Genomic DNA, 16,313 nt, shown 5'->3' with positions numbered 1-16,313 from the left:
GGAGCGTAGCTTGGAAGTGATAGGCTGTCTGCCAACTGAATACCATCCTGATTGGCTGAGGCGCACCAGTATGCAAATATAGAGTTCAGTTGTCCGGTCTACCCACCTAGGCTTGGCGGGTTTAAACAGGGAGCAAGGGTAGCACTTTATTCTTGAGGTTTGTGTGCTGCTTGGTGCGACATTGAAGAGGAAAAGGGGACATCCCCCCCGCGTGTGCGTGTGTCTGTGAGGGGGGGCGGACCTGGGCTCTGGCTTATGTGCCAGTGGCACCCCCTCCGTTCCGTAACACGATGGTACTCCTAGAACCCCTCAAACAGCTGCATTGTCTGCCCGGTTGTTTCTGCGCTGAATTTAAGGTGCTCATGGCCGTGTTTCAAGCGGTGCTTCCCAGAGTGGGCGGTACTACCCCCTGGGAAAGGGGAGGGGTGGGGGTGGAAATGACCACCAGACTTGGAAAAGCTAGCCTCACTGGAATAAGTTCGTCAATTTTGTGGAGCTCATTAAACTAGGATAGTTTCCATTGGAATTTGAATAAATATGCAATTAATGAGTTATCTTGAGGGAATCAAGTCCCGTTTGCTAAATCAAAACTCCCGTCCATTTAGGGCAGCAGCAGATGTTCTCCAATTCAAAAAGGCCAAGGAAACCTATGAATGAAAATGTTACAGTATGAATACCACAACTTACTAAGTACCTGTGTGCTTGTATATGTAATCAAAAGTATGGGAAGCAATGAAGAATAAAACATTCAGCAACTGCAAAGATCTGGGGAGTCGGGACATACTTTATTTAAAAATAAATAAATCACGTGGTCACTGAGTTTCTGAGTCATTTCCTGGAAAGGAAACACCCAGTAACTAAAAACTGAGAAAGTGAAACTTAACTCGGGTCTTTGGGGCGAGGGAGCCATGGCTGTTGCTGGGCGTCCCGTCCAGAATCTTTGCGATGAAGCCACTTGCTCCATCTGCCTGGAATATTTTAAGGATCCAGTGATCAACGCAGAGTATGGGCACAACTTCTGCCGATCCTGCTTGATCCAGTGCTGGGGAGAATCGGAGGCAGAGGCTTCCTGCCCTCAGTGCAGAAAAAGAGTCCAGAGAAGGAGCCTCATCCCCAACAGGCAATTGGCTAATGTGGTAGAAATAGCCAAGAATCTCAGCCTTCAAGAGGGAAAGCAGGAAGGAGGGAAAGGGAGATTCTGTGAGAAGCACCAGGAGCCCCTGAAGCTCTTCTGCAAAGTCCACGAAGCCCCCATCTGCCTGGTGTGTGACAGATCAAAGGAACATGAAAATCACAAGGTGATTCCTCTGGAAGAGGCTTTTAAGGAATACAAGGTAGGAGATCCCTGGATCTTGAGGGGGAGAAATAGCTGTGGATTCAGGTCTGAAGTAGGCATGACATGAATTGGCGGTTGCTTATTACATAAAAGGGAATGCAGGTGGTGCTGTGGGTTAAACCTAGGGCTTGCTGATCAGAAGATTGGTGGTTCGAATCCCTGTGATGGGGTGAGCTCCCATTGCTTGGTCCCAGCTCCTGCCAACCTAGCAGTTCGAAAGCACATTAAAGTACAAGTAGATAAATAGGGACCGCTACAGCGGGAAGGTAAACGGCGTTTCTGTGTGCTGCTCTGGTTCGCCAGAAGCGGCTTTGTCATGTTGGCCACATGACCTGGAAGCTGTACGCTGGCTCCCTCGGCCAATTATGTGAGATGGGTGCGCAACCCCAGAGCTAGACACGACTGGACCTAATGGTCAGGGGGGTCCCTTTACCTTTACCTATTACATAAAAAGCTGCCAAGGGGAAGCCTGAGGTCTGGGAGGAGGAAGTTGAAGTCTTTCTCTCTGCCAGGGGGACAAAGGGATCTTCCCTTGAAATATACTCACAGCAGCTTAAAATATTTGAAGTGGGACCGTGGTAGGGAGAGAAGGGGTTAACCTTGTCCGCATCCCCCAGCAAGGTTGCTTTGCACCTATTAAGAACACTACAAATGTAAATTGCACATACACAACTAAGGCTAGCAGGATGTTTCTTCAATGCCCTGCAAAGCAGAGAGTAGCAAGGGATCATCTGGGGGGGGGGGAGGGACTGGTGGCCAGGAATTGACCAGATGGTGCAGACCCCCCCTCCCCCAAAAAACTATGTCGGAATCAGATTTTGGGGTGAGGGGGGGTGGAAGCACCTACTGTGGGGAGCACACTTATTCTTGGGGTGCTGTGGGGCCTGTGCAATGAGGTTTCAGCCATGGGGCGATGCTGAGGATCTCCTCCCATCCCAAATGGCAAAAGGACTCAGTGGTTCAGAGTAGCATCTCCCCTGGCACACGGTGGGCTCTGGCTACTTCAGAGAAAATAACTGACAAGTAGCAGAAAACCTGAATTGCCATTTGACCCAATTAAGTGGCAAAGCAGCTGGGTCAAGAGGAAGGGTGGAAAAGCCCTAGGCTTGCAGAAGAGGGGCTTGGAATGGGTGAAGTTTTGAGAAGCGCTGCTCTATTCCTGTATCTCTAGCCTCTTGGGCTGACCTCACTATCTCTTTAACGTTAGACTGATACATCCCAGGTTGGATCCTGCCTCATCCCTTCCTCCTCCTCCTCCTCTTCCCAGTTCTCCCTGGGACCTCAAGATGAGAAGTCAGGCTGGAACCCTCCTCAGAGAAGACAAAGGAGTGTTTCTCCAAAAATAAGACACCGTTTTATATTTATTTTTCCTCAAAAGAACACACTATGGCTTATTTTCAGGGGATGTCTTATTTTTTCCCTCCTCCTGCCACAGCCGACATTGCTGCTGCACCTATCACTATGTCTTATTTTTGGGGTATGGCTTATATTCCTTGAATGCTTAAAAATCCTGCTATGGCTTATTTTATGACTACGTCTTAAAATAGGAGAAACAGGGTAGTTAGTTGCACTAGAAAACTTTCTCATCCCAGTTCTGCTGTGGTTTTCAACCAGTGTGCTGTGGCATCTGGGGTGCCTTGAATGATGCTCACTCGGGTGCCTCTGGCAACACTAGCCTCTGTCCCTCTTTTTCTTTCTTTCTTTCTTTCTTTCTTTCTTTCTTTCTTTCTTTCTTTCTCTTCCTTCCTTCCTTCCTTCCTTCCTTCCTTCCTTCCTTCCTTCCTTGGTTCCCATTTCTGCCTCCCAAAGGCTTGTGCAGCTGTTTGTTGCAGCAGCCCTGGGTACAATCTCCACAGGTGAATGGTGCCTCTGGGGCTGGCCAGAGTGTGTTGGTTGCTAGGACATGAGGTAGCCGCAAAGTAAGCAAGCAAACTGGTGAAGGGGCCCTTGGTGTTCGGAATAGACAGACAACTCCCAGGCCCCTGTGGGGCAGCGTGAGGAGGCACTTCTCTTTGGGGCAGCTCATAGACCAAGAGGAGGACTCCTAAGGAGAGGAGAGGAGGCTGAGAGAGCATTCCGCAAGGGAGGGTGTTCGAGAAAGGGTGAGGGGCTGCAAGCTCTGCAAACCGGGGGGGGGCTAACTGGGATCCTGAGCCCCACAGGGGTGCTGCAGAAAAAAGGTAGCTGGTCAAGGGAGTCATGGACCCCAAAAGGTTGAAAACCTCTAGACACTTATTTCCTCCAGTAAACTGCTTTGCTATTATAGCAAGGCCACCGAGCCCAATAAGCCAGTGTAATATTCATCTCTCTGTGTGTGTCAATCAAACCTGAGTTTTTCCTTTTCTTTTTAGGGAGAGATCTGTCACTACCTGAAGATTCTGAGGAAAGAGAGAGAGGAAATTCTGGCCTATCAAGCAGACCTGGGCAAGGAAAGCAAAGACCTCCTGGTAAGTGTCTGTACAGTATTGTTACTAGACAGGGAACAAGCACTTGAAGAATGGAGTCAGGACTGAGGAGGGTTGGGGAAATCTGCCCATTTCAGCTTCTCCCCATTTCTCCTTTTCCCATATCAGTTTGTTTGTTTATTCATTTATTATTCTGAAAATGAATCAGATGTTAGGTTAGCTACTTCCTTGTATAAATATTTTTATATGTATTTTACCCTCATAAATACATTTTTTGTGAACATTACCTGGCTGGGTCAACCTTGAACAATTCAGAGGTATGAATTTCAAAGGATTGCTCTGTTTTGGTTTCCATATTTTTTCAGCAATAGCAAATTAGCCACTCTGGGCAGCTTCCAACAGAATAATAAAATACAATAATCTATTAAACATTAAAAGCTTCCCTAAACAGGGCTGCCTTCAGATGTCTTCTAAAAGTCTAGTAGTTGTTTTTCTCTTTGACATCTGGTGGGGGGGGGGGTTCCACAGGGTGGGTGCCACTACCAAGAAGGCCCTCTGCCTGATTCCCTGTAACTTGGCTTCTCACAGTGAGGGAACCGCCAGAAGGCTCTCGGCACTGAACCTTAGTGTCCGGGCAGAACGATAGGAGTGGAGACACTCTTTCAGGTATACTGGACCGAGGCAGCTAATTTGAGTTTACAGTGGTACCTTTAGTTAACTTAATTCGTTCTGGAGGTCCGTTCTTTCCGTTCTCATCCTGGGGCAAAGTTCTCAACTCGAGGTAACTCTTCCAGGTTAGCGGAGTTTGTAACCTGAAGCGTTTGTAACTCAATGTATTTCCCATTGCTGTTTATTATGTGAATAGTAGTCAAGGAGAGGTTTGAGGAATTATGAGCTGAGAGGGTGGAAGCAGTTCAATTCAAATCCTGATTTACTATAAATATTACTAAAGAGTTGTCTTTCTGAATGTGGGCTATTGTTCATTTTTAGGAAATTCAGGGAACTATGGGGATAAACTCTGCACTTTCTCATCCTCCTCTTTTTCTGTTGGTCTTCCTACACCTAAATGGTCCCAGTCTAAACTGAGGGGTGTTTTAAGTCCATTGATGTTCTCTGAACAGCTATGAACTCTGTTTTTTTTTTTTAAATATATTTTATTAATTTTCCAATTAAAACCAATTATATCACATTCATTATTTCAAATTATACACATATATATATCAATCAAACCGAATGTTATGCCAAATCGTCTAAAGAATTTTTTATTTGGGTTCCCATGCTTCAAGAAATTGGGGATTCCTCGCAACCGTCCACTGCCGTCTTTTTTCTAAAGTTCAAATCGTCCTCCAAGTTCATAATAATCCAGATCTTCCCCTTACAGTCACATAGATGTTTTCCACTTTCAACCGATTGTTTCCCAGCTGCTGAGATAAATATCAAACAAGGTTTCACAAATGTTCTTTCTCCTGTGTGGGTTAATCAGTCCAGCCTCCCCATAAATCTTCTTAGTCTGGAGCTCCCTGTTGCGTCGAAGCAGCGCTATCTTAAAAAGCTCAAATCACTTTCGTTTTCTCTCATAGCCATGAAGATTAACGATCTTTAAAATTTACAGCTTTTCCAGGCAGAAGACCCAAACATCAAACCATAAACTCTTGGTAAATTAATGGATCTCCTTGCCCTATAGCTGAACTTAGCTTCAGGTCGCTGCTCCAATTCAAAGTGCGTCACAGCTCATACATCCTCCGAACGCGTCCAGGACTCCTTCCGTCCGACTAGGGGGGGGGGGGCTTTTCTCATCGGCAACTCCACATCTTTAAAAAATATGCTCAGTAACAACAGTTTATAAAGTTCAACTCACACAGTCTTTTGCTTCTCTTTCACTCCAAACAAGCCAGGACATCGCGTCTGGGAAGATACGAAGTAACTCATATGAAAAAAAACAAAAAAAAACTCAATTCCCTTATCGCTCCGTCCCCATCAATCCTTCTTCCAGGTGATATACAGCCTTTAACTCCTCTCCCTCAGCAGCATAGATTTCTCAGCAGTAAACAGCGCTTCTTCCCCTCCTTCTGAAGTATGTCCATAGATTGAAGCCTAATTATCTTCTTTAACCATGGAAATCCCCGCCATGCAGATTAGCGTCCGGGAGTCCTGGCCCTCGTAAGTGCTTTTCAGCCCAAGCTCCCCCCACTCCATAAACAGTCGGAGTGGGTCTGGGGGCATCGCGGGCCAGCGGCCCCTCTCCATAACCCCCGGAGAGGGTAGGGGGTTGCCATTTACTCCCCTAGCAACCGCCAAATTCCTCACGAAGGTCAGAGGGATGGAAAACAGGTCCGCCATTCCTGCCGGCGGAAACCGGAACCGAACAGCTATGAACTCTGGTTATGCCATGCCCCAAAACATGCAGGGAACATCCATGGCTAGTCAAAAAGCTCCTTCCACACTCAGACCTCCTCTTTTCTTGCAGAAATTAACAGAAACGGAGAGGTTGAAGACTGTGGAGAAGTTCAGAGAACTGCATCAGTTCCTAGAAGAAAAAGAAAAGCTTCTGCTGACTCATGTGGAAGAGGTGGAGAAGGAGATTGCAGGGGAAAGGGATGAGCAGCTGGCCAGACTCTCCAGGAAACTCTCCTCTCTTGAGAACATCATCCAGGAGATGGAAGAAAAGTGTCAACAGCCAGCGAGTGAACTCCTGCAGGTAAGACGGTGGCAGGAACAGCCAGAGGATCCATGAAAACGTTCCCTCCAATCCTTTCTGTGCCTCTTTCATGTATAATAGGAGTTCAGGGGCTCAAATGATGGAGCCTCTAGTCAGGTTTGTAATGGACATGAAGACCCAATAGACCTGGGATGCTTAACTCACCTGAATGCGGACTAGAGATTCTTCTGTGTTCTTGATGTAGCGGGAGGTGATTTTCTGCTCTTTGCTGATGATTTGTCTCCAAATGCCTTCCTCCTGGGCAATGCTGCCTTCCTGCCCTGTGCTGGGCTTCACCAAGGACGCATTTAGGCCTCTTTCCAACATGAGCCAATCCCTTGATCAAGCTTCTCTTCCAGTTCCCTCCACAACTTCTGGGCTGATCCCCTTCCCCATGGATACAGATAGGCCCAAAAAAGTGCTCAGCCACAGCGACCAAAGAGCAAGACAGAGGGACTCATCCAGACTGCTGCTTGTCCCACCCCTTTCCTCCAGAAAAACCCACTGTTTACTGCTGAATGACAGCAAACATCATTGATACCCTGTTTCTCATATTTTAAGACATACCCATAAAATAAGCCATAGCAGGATTTTTAAGCATTCAAGGAATATAAGCCATACCCCCAAAATAAGACATAGTGATAGGTGCAGCAATGCCGACCGCGGCAGGAGGAGGAAAAAAAATAAGACATCCCTTGAAAATAAGCCATAGTGTGTGTTTTTTGAGGAAAAAATAAATATAAGACGTGTCTTATAATACCAGGAAAGATTCTAGAGCAGATCATTAAGCAAACAGTCTGTGAGCACCTAGAAAGAAATTCTGTGATCACTAAAAGTCAGCATGGGTTTCTGAAAAATAAGTCATGTCAGACTAATCTGATCTCATTTTTTGACAGAATTACAAGCCTGGTAGATGAAGGGAACGCTATGGATGTAGCCTATCTTGATTTCAGCAAGGCCTTTGACAAGGTGCCCCATGATATTCTTGTAAAGGAGCTGGTAAAATGTGGGCTAGACAATGCTACCATTCAGTGGATTTGTAACTGGCTTACTGACCGAACCCAAAGGGTGCTCATCAATGGCTCCTCCTCATCCTGGAGAGTAGTGACTAGTGGGGTGCCACAGGGTTCTGTCTTGGGCCCAGTCTTATTCAACATCTTTATCAATGACTTGGATGATGGGCTTGAGGGCATCCTGAGCAAGTTTGCAGACACCAAACTGGGAGCGGTGACTAATACCCCAGAGGACAGGATCACACTTCAAAATGACCTTAACAGATTAGACAGCTGGGCCGAAGCAAACAAGACGAATTTTAACAAGGAGAAATGTAAGGTACTACACTTGGGCAAAAAAAATGAAAGGCACAAATACAGGATGGGTGACACCTGGCTTGAGAGCAGTACATGTGAAAAGGACCTAGGAGTCTTGGTAGACCACAGACTTGACATGAGTCAGCAGTGTGATGCAGCAGCTAAAAAAGCCAATGCAATTCTGGGCTGCATCAATAGGAGTATAGCATCTAGATCTAGGGAAGTAATAGTACCACTGTATTCTGCTCTGGTCAGACCTCACCTGGAGTACTGTGTCCAGTTCTGGGCACAGCAGTTCAAGAAGGATACTGACAAACTGGAACGTGTCCAGAGGAGGGCAACCAAAATGGTCAAAGGCCTGGAAACAATGCCTTATGAGGAACGGCTTAGGGAGCTGGGTATGTTTAGCCTGGAGAAGAGAAGGTTAAGGGGTGATATGATAGCCATGTTCAAATACTGTATATGAAAGGATGTCATATGGAGGAGGAGAAAGATTGTTTTCTGCTGCTCCAGAGAAGTGGACACGGAGCAATGGATTCAAACTTCAAGAAAGAAGATTCCACCTAAACATTAGGAAGAACTTCCTGACAGTAAGAGCTGTTCGGCAGTGGAATTTGCTGCCAAGGAGTGTGGTGGAGTCTCCTTCTTTGGAGGTCTTTAAGCAGAGGTTTGACAGCCATATGTCAAGAATGCTTTGATGGTGTTTCCTGCTTGGCAGGGGGTTGGACTGGATGGCCCTTGTGGTCTCTTCCAACTCTATGATTCTATGATTCTATATGAGAAACACGGTATTTGCTTTGGAGCAAGGTTTTTCTTGAGGGAAAGTGGCAGGGCAAAGCCACTTGTGTTTTCTGGACAAAGGAAAAGCAGAGGTCTGGAGGAGCCCAAAGAAACACTGAGTTGTTTTGTTACCCCTTTGGAGGCATTTTATGCTGCAGGTGCTTTTTTTTTTTACTTCCCGATGGAAAATAGAATTTGAAATTTGGGGACTTCTATGGGAGACAATTTGGGATAGTGTCCTGGCAGGATTGTCCTGTAGGTTTACGTATGTCTGAATTGCACAATGCAAACTGGATTAAAGTTAATAAATTATAATGTAAGACAAGAGATGGGGTGGAATCTTCTCTTGAACCAACAATCATGAAATTTCCTAAAAATGTTGGTGGATTTTCATAAGGATTTAAAACAATAATGGGAAAAAGATGTGGAAATGTGGAGAACATGATATTGGAACAATTAATAATTTCATATTGGAAAAATAAAAGCTGTGAGAAATGAAAACTGGCTGATTCCACCATCCTTACCCAAAACCTTGGCATGTACAAGGCAGACTGACATCCAAGGGCCAGGGTCTGAGGGGTCTTCCTAGTGTGGCCTGTGGTGTGCAGTAAATTCCCTTCTCTTTTTCCCTTTAGGATGTGAGAAGCACCTTGCAGAGGTAAGTGGATCTGGCTCATTCCCATTAGCATCCCTCCATGAGGCTGGGATGCAAGAACCTAAAAATAGCCCTGCAGGGGTTGCAGGGGAGAGAGTGTAGGACTCACTCCCTGCAGCCCCCTCTTTTGAACTTTAAATCACTAGTCAGTAAGGCTTGATTTAAATCATAGTTTTCTACATAAAGACTAATTCTTGCTGGTATAACTTTAATATGCACGTAGATGAAGATTTTTAGAATAACAACTAGAAGCCCCCCAACTCTGGTAACTCAGCCTCTTTGAGGCACTTAGGGAGGGAAGGTCTGTTGCTCAGGGATGGAGAGATGACAGGCATTCCACTTAAGGGGTTGGTTCTTACATCGTGGGACCTTACCAGAAAGTTGTTATGGGTCAGCCTCATTGGAAGCCATGGGAGCCCTACAGTGGTGTTGCTTGGGGTTACATCTTGTCCCTTGTGCTGTTTAGCATCCTTACGAAGCCACTGACAGCTGTCCTCAGGGGTTTAGGACTGAGGTCTCCCCAATCTGTGGTGGACACCCAGCTTTATCCCGCTTTTCCATCTCAGTCAGGGCAGGAAGTTGAAATGCTTGGAGGTGGATGATGTACTGGATTTGAGTCATGAGTTGAAGCTGAATGGGGGGGAAAAGACCAAGAATACAATACAGATTGCTGAGAGATGTTAGGGAGAGAGGAGGCTGGGGGGTCCCAGATCTAAAACTATACTATGCCGCGGCGGGCATGTGCTGGCTAAAAGAGTGGATTGAATTAGACAATAATGAAATATTAGATCTAGAATGTTTCAATAACACCCAGGGATGGCACAAATATTTATTAGATGAAAAAAGAGGAGGATATAAAGAATTCACGAACCACGTTTTCAAAAAAATCTTTATTACAAATCTGGCTAGAACATAAAGATATATTAGAACCAAAAGTGCCCTGGTGGGCCTCCCCGATAGAAATGACTGCACTGTTCAGCAAACACAAACAGGGGAAGTGGCCGACGTATTCGAATATTCTAGAAAAAGAAGGAGAACAAATAAGATTAAAATCATATCAGGCGCTAAAACATGAGTGTATGAGCTGGCTTCATTACTCCCAAATCCAGAGTCTTTTTAATAAACATAAGAAAATTGGGTTTCTAGAAAATAAATCAAAATTACAAGAAATTCTATTGGAGAATAAAGAAAAACCAATGTCAAAACTATATACATACCTTCTCGAATGGGAGCTGAAGGATGAGGTGGTGAAAACCACGATGACACGTTGGGCCCAAGATATAGGGAGACCTATATACAGTGATAAATGGGAGGAGCTCTGGAAGGAAGGAATGAGATTCACAGCGTGTTCGGGAATTAAGGAGAATATTTTAAAATTAGTGTATAGATGGCACTTAACACCAGCTAAAATTGCAAAAATGTACAAAAACAGCTCCAACAAATGTTGGAAATGCAAAGGAGAAATTGGTAATTATTACCATTGCTGGTGGCAGTGTGGGGAAAATTCAAAAATTCTGGAATGGGGTATATGAGAAACTGAAAAAAATGTTGAAAATAACATTCGGGAAGACCCCTGAATTATTCTTATTGAGTATGATCCCTCAAAACATCCCTGAAGGAAAAAGGAAGATAATATTATATGCCAGTGCAACAGCCAGGATGTTGGTAGCAAGAAACTGGAAAGGAGAAAATGTGCCAACAGTCTATGAATGGCAGGAGAAACTGGTCGAATTCATGAACCTAGACAAAATGACCGCAGCAATCAGAAACATCCCTAAACAAAAATGCATAAGTGAGTGGAAACAGGTGGAAGATTATTTAATAAAAGAGAATTTTAATATCAAATTGGTGGTATGTCTACACTAAAAGAAAAACAGGGAAAAAATGAAAATGAGAAAATCTTTAAAAAATAAAAGGAAAAGAGAGAGGAAATACAATTGATGTTTAGATAGAAGCAAGAACTAATGAGTGTGAACAAAAGGGAAGCGATGTATGGGCAGTGAGGAGTCAACTTTTAACTGTAACTTTTAGCTGACAGATTGCAAAATCTGAATACAAAAATTGATATGATATTTTAATTGTTATATTATAATTGGTTGAAATCTGAGTTATGTCAATTTGCATTATATGTTATATCGGATATTTAAATATGATTTGGTTGAATATCATCTCAACATTATGTTTTCGATTTGCCTTTCTTTTTGTGTTTTTTCTTCTTTGTCTTTTGTTTTCTTTTTCCTTTTTCCTAGTTTCTCAATATGATTTGCATTAATTTGCTTATATAATCATTGGTTAATATTTTCTGTTTTCTGTCACTTTCTTCTTTTTACGTTGTTATTTGTTATATTTCTTTTTGTATTTGTTTTGCGAAATTGAAATAAAGATTATTTTTATAAAAAAAGAAGCTGAATTCGGAAAATGACCTGTTGGGAAATAAACTTCCACTTTGTTCATGTTGTTGAGATCTCCTGCAATAATTCCACTTTAGGGGTTTGGTTTTTACGTCCTGGGACCTTACCAGAAAGTTGTTATGGAACAGCCTCATTGGAAGCCATGGGAGCCCTACAGTGGTGTCACTTGGGATTAGATCTTGTCCCTTGTGCTGTTTAGCATCCTTACGAAGCCACTGACAGCTGTCCTCGGGGGTTTTGGACTGAGGTCTCCCCAATCTGTGATGGACACCCAGCTTTATCCTGCTTTTCCAGCTCAATCAGGGCAGGAAGTTCAAATGCTAGATGAGGGCTTGGAGGTGGGTGTCAACAGATGAAGCTGAATCCTGAAAATGACCTGTTGGGAAATGAACTTTCACTTTGTTCATGTCATTGAGATCTCCTGCAATAATTAGGGAGACGGTGCCACAATCGGGCCATTCATTGTTTTTCTTTTCACCAGGTATGAGAAAAGAGAGAGTCCAGAGAAGCCACTGCCTTTCCTTCCAGAGCTGAGGAACAGGATCTTGGAATCCTGTGATCTAAATCACCTTGTGGAAGATGCAATGAAGCAATGGAAAGGTAATGAATAATGGCTGCCAGGATTTCACACTGGGAATTCTAATACTTCTTCAGAACCGAACATGGCTGAAACAGAGTGTAGAGCAAAGTCAGAATTTTTTCCTCCCATGTGCTTCTGTTCTACAATTCTACAGAACCTCCTTTTCCTTTTGGTTCACAGTCTACACAATCTGGGTTTGTCCTTTTGGAGGTTCTCCTGCTTTGAATGGAGTCAAAGGGCATTAAGAAGCCCCCAGTTCCCCCTCTGCCTCCTGCTCAGGCTTGTTTCTCAACAGTGGAGCCAGGGCTTGAGACGTCTCCTCCTCAGACGTCCCCCTGCAGCTGCTATATCTAGTGCTTCATGTTTCAAAATCTCCTGAGATTTCCCACATTGAGAGTGCAAGCAAGAGCACATGAGCCCCAAAGGGCACAATTATGCTTGTTAACAACTTTAAAGATGTGTAGAATGTTTGTGAGGAAGGACTTCCTTTTGCGTGAGAGTTCTGCCAATCCTTCCTCATCAACCTTCGCTTCTCCTTCTGTTTCACAATTTTGGTTTTAATAATTCCCCCCACCACTTTCCTTGGGAAGATGTTAAGGCTGCCTCCATCTCCCCTCTGCCTCCTTTTACAGGATTCTTATTGCTCTGCCTCCCCTCCAGTCCAAGAATGTAGAGCCCAATTTCAGGGACAAAGCTCAAAGACCATCAGGATTCATGCTGAATATTCTGTTTAAAGCTTTAGTTATTTTCATAGATTCTTACTATGATTTTCTAGTTTTTAATTTTTTGTACAATTTAATTAATATTTAATAATTGTACTTGAATTTAAGGATGCCACGTTATTAAGTGTTACTTTTGTATGGAGATTTATTTCTGATGGAAGAGTGTTGCCCTTACACTTTATATCTCTTTACTTCCTCAGATGCTGTGTTATACAGAAAACAGATTCAAAAGGGTAAATTTCCAGGGGAGGAACAATTTTACAGGAGGGATGGGGATTGATATTTCATGGGTGTTGAACCAACAGTTCTGCAGACTTTGAGACCCCCATCAATGGCGTAACTCTGGGTAACAGTCCTCTAGTGGTGTTTGGGTTCTTTGTCTGTCCCATGAATTAACTGGGAGGGGGTTCGAAGGCTTGGATTGGGTGCAGAGCTTGTCCCTGCGAAGAACCTGCACACCAGTCTTGAGTTCCATTCCTGCCTATGGACTATTATCCTGGTTTCCCCCTCAATTTTATAGATTTTGCTTTCTTTCATAAAATTTATATACTGCTTGATTGTAGAAAAAAGCCTCAGAGCCTTACAATATCTTACAAAAGCCCTGAAGAAGAATCCTGAAGGGTCAGTCCAATGTCCATCTTGTCAAGTTCTCATGTATAGGGAACCTCCCTTGCGTTTTGTATTCTGCCATTTTCTAGTATGGTTTACCATTTCTGAGTTTGAAAGGATCCCAAGGATCATCTAGTCCAACCCCCTGCAATGTGGGAATCACAGCTAAACATGCTAGTTGTTTTAATTCCTTAGACCTACAGTTGTCATCTTTGCAATTATTTGTTCTATGATTTAATCTTTTGCTTGAAATAAGGAAAAAACAGGTGCTATGTTATGGTGATGTTTTGTCAAAAATATTTATTACAGTAATACCTCGGGTTACGAACGCGATCCGTTCCGGATCGCAGTTCGTAACCCGAAAAGTTCGTAAACCGAACGCGACCCGAAGTGCCATTTTGCGCATGCGCAGACCACTTGCGCCGCTTCTGCGCATGTGCGCGTGGCGAAAACACTTCCGGGTTTGCGCAGTTCATAACTCGAACTGTTCGCAAACTGAGGTGTTCGTAACCCGAGGTACGAGTGTATTTTTTAGCTTTTGCATTGTAGCCTGTTAAGCCTGTCTTTTTGCTTCCTCAGATGTTCAGTCATTCAGAAATCTTCAGAGAGCTAACCTTTTGAGTTATTCCCCCTTTCCCCCAGGGAACTAGTCTTATGGTAAATATTTAATCCAAAAGAGAAACATGGAATAAGCAGTCCTTTGTAAAACTGCCCTGCCACCTCCCTGCTCTTCCATGGCGGCAAGCCCTAAACCTCCAAGATGGTAGGGAGGAAGGCACAGGAGAGACCAAGTGGGTGAGAGAGATGGAGAGCAGGAATAAACAGGCTCCCCACTTAGTGTGATTTTTTTTACTTTTGTGGGCCCAAAACATGACCCCTGCGAAAGTGAGGGGGCACCTATATTTGTTTTTATGTTGTATTTTTACCACCCTGAGACCAATGGATGAAGGGCGGTAGGAAAGTGTGATGATATTATTATTATTATTATTATTATTATTATTATTATTATTACTACTACTACAGGGGGGTCCTCATCCCACGCCCCAACCAGAGGTCACCAAAGGCCACAGAGATTGTCAGAGGAAAGCAGCTTCTCTCCTTTCCTGCCTCCTCCAATTCTCCTCTTTTTCTCACAGAAGAGATGAGTAAAAGATTACTGGGTGGTTTTTCCTCTTAGAAAATGCCTTGGTTGAGAGGAGGGCAGGCACAATACACATCAAATATAAGAAAATGAAGAAAACTGATTTAAAAACCAACAAGGAAGATATTTATTCTGATGAAAGTCTGCAAGGATGGAGGAGTCTTGCATGTGATGCAAAGAAATCCCATTGATCTGAAAGGGAATCTGGGGTTTTTGGTTGTGTGTTTTTTTAACAAGATGTCTGTTTCTGTCGCTTGGCTGACTCTGCCTAATCCTCTCTTTCCCTCATCTTCTTCCCAACAGCCAATGTTACTCTGGATCCAGACACAGCCCATCCCTGCCTCATCCTGTCCGAGGATCGGAAAAGCCTGAAAAGGGGAGACAAAGAACAAATCCTGCCCAACAATCCTGAGAGATTCAACTACTGGCCTTGTGTGTTGGGATGTGAGGGATTCACAGCAGGCAGACATTTCTGGGAAGTCAATGTGGAAAGTGGGGAAGAGTGGGATGTGGGGGTTGCCAGGAAATCTGTGAGGAGAAAGGGCCACTTCCCCATAAGGCCTGAGGAGGGTGTGTGGGCTGTTGGGAAGAGGGGAGTCATTTACTGGGCCTTCACCTCCCCTTATTACTCTCTTCTGTCCCTGAGTGAGGAGTACAAGAGGATCCGGGTGACTCTGGACTATGAAGGGGGATGTGTGTCTTTTACTGACGCTGACTCAGGAGCTGAACTCTACGCGTTCTCAGGAGTCTCGTTCTCTGGAGAGACCCTCCTCCCTTTCTTTTTTCTGTGGCGAAAGGAAACCCACCTCAGTATCTCCTGAGGAGACTAAATCTGCCTCTCAGGCCCAGCAGGAGTTTCTGCCCAGACCAGAGTGACCAATATAAAAAACATTTGCAGGCCAAGACCACGTTGGGCAGTTTTTCAAGGGGACCTTTGAGAGGATTCATTCCAGTCAAAATCAGCAGAAATAACAAAACAAAAACGGATTTGCTCTTACTTTGCATGTCCCTTTTCCCAGAATTCCCCCTGCAACTTACTTCTTGAAGAGACAGTCACACTTTTAGGAGTCCTAATAAATTTCCTCACCTTCAATCTTGTTTTCCTTTTGAGATGTCTGATTTGGCAGAGCACGAGACTTAATCCCAGGGTTATGGGTTTGAGCCCCACATTCGGAAAATGTTTCCTGCACTGCGGGGGTGGGACTAGATGACCCTCAGGGTCCCTCACAACTCTGCAATTCTACGAAACCTTCCTCTCCCCACAAGACCTTATGCAGCTATGAAAACGCATGCATCATTGGATTAACAGAGGACTAAAAAATGAACCCCTTCACCCACGTCAGACAGGATAGCTCCTTGCTCTGGAAACCTTAGATAGGAAGAAAATGTAAAAGAAAGTGCTTGTGCACTTATGTATGCCTTGACAGACTTGGTATGTGTTAAATCGTCAACAGTGCCATTCAGGTACCCATTATTTCTTAAGATGTGGCTATGCAACTCTGGAAATTTCATTTGCAGTCTTACCCATTCCACCACGCCCCTGAATTTGCCAAAGAACTCTTTGCCTTACAACTTGTCTGCAAAAGTTTCTAGTCCTCATCAGAGGAAGAAAGAATAAACTGTCCAAGCAGACCTGTGTTAGCCATGAAGTACCAATGGCCTAGAT

General features: G+C 44.2%; 1 protein-coding gene across 5 annotated transcripts; it reads left to right on the top strand.

The window, feature by feature from the left end:
* Positions 1 to 388: 388 nt before the first annotated feature.
* LOC148687098 (zinc finger protein RFP-like) lies at positions 389 to 15,740 on the top strand. 5 transcript variants are annotated; one of them, XM_088664101.1, is made up of 7 exons: positions 389 to 1,298; positions 3,688 to 3,783; positions 6,209 to 6,439; positions 9,165 to 9,187; positions 12,077 to 12,195; positions 13,098 to 13,130; positions 14,951 to 15,740. In XM_088664101.1, the coding sequence occupies exons 1-7, from the start codon at positions 909 to 911 to the stop codon at positions 15,466 to 15,468; spliced, it is 1,410 nt and encodes a 469-aa protein (XP_088520227.1). In that variant the 5' UTR covers positions 389 to 908; the 3' UTR covers positions 15,469 to 15,740. The 5 variants fall into 5 exon arrangements, with proteins under 5 accessions (XP_088520227.1, XP_088520226.1, XP_060126684.1 ...); XM_060270701.2 differs by having other exon boundaries at positions 397 to 1,334; XM_088664102.1 differs by lacking the exon at positions 389 to 1,298 and adding an exon at positions 2,158 to 2,813.
* Positions 15,741 to 16,313: the final 573 nt, after the last annotated feature.

This window comes from Zootoca vivipara, chromosome 2 (assembly GCF_965207765.1).
Source record: "Zootoca vivipara chromosome 2, rZooViv2.hap1.1, whole genome shotgun sequence".
Taxonomy (NCBI): domain Eukaryota; kingdom Metazoa; phylum Chordata; class Lepidosauria; order Squamata; family Lacertidae; genus Zootoca; species Zootoca vivipara.
The sequence above is the reverse complement of the archived record's forward strand: the minus strand, read 5'-3'. Positions and strand labels throughout refer to the sequence as shown.

Coding starts and splice junctions, on each gene's coding strand:
- LOC148687098 (XM_060270701.2), top strand. CDS start 909: ATGGCTGTTGCTGGGCGTCCCGTCCAGAATCTTTGCGATGAAGCCACT. Junction 6,440..9,164: donor CAGCGAGTGAACTCCTGCAG/GTAAGACGGTGG, acceptor TTTTCCCTTTAG/GATGTGAGAAGCACCTTGCA. Junction 13,131..14,950: donor CAGAAAACAGATTCAAAAGG/GTAAATTTCCAG, acceptor TCTTCCCAACAG/CCAATGTTACTCTGGATCCA.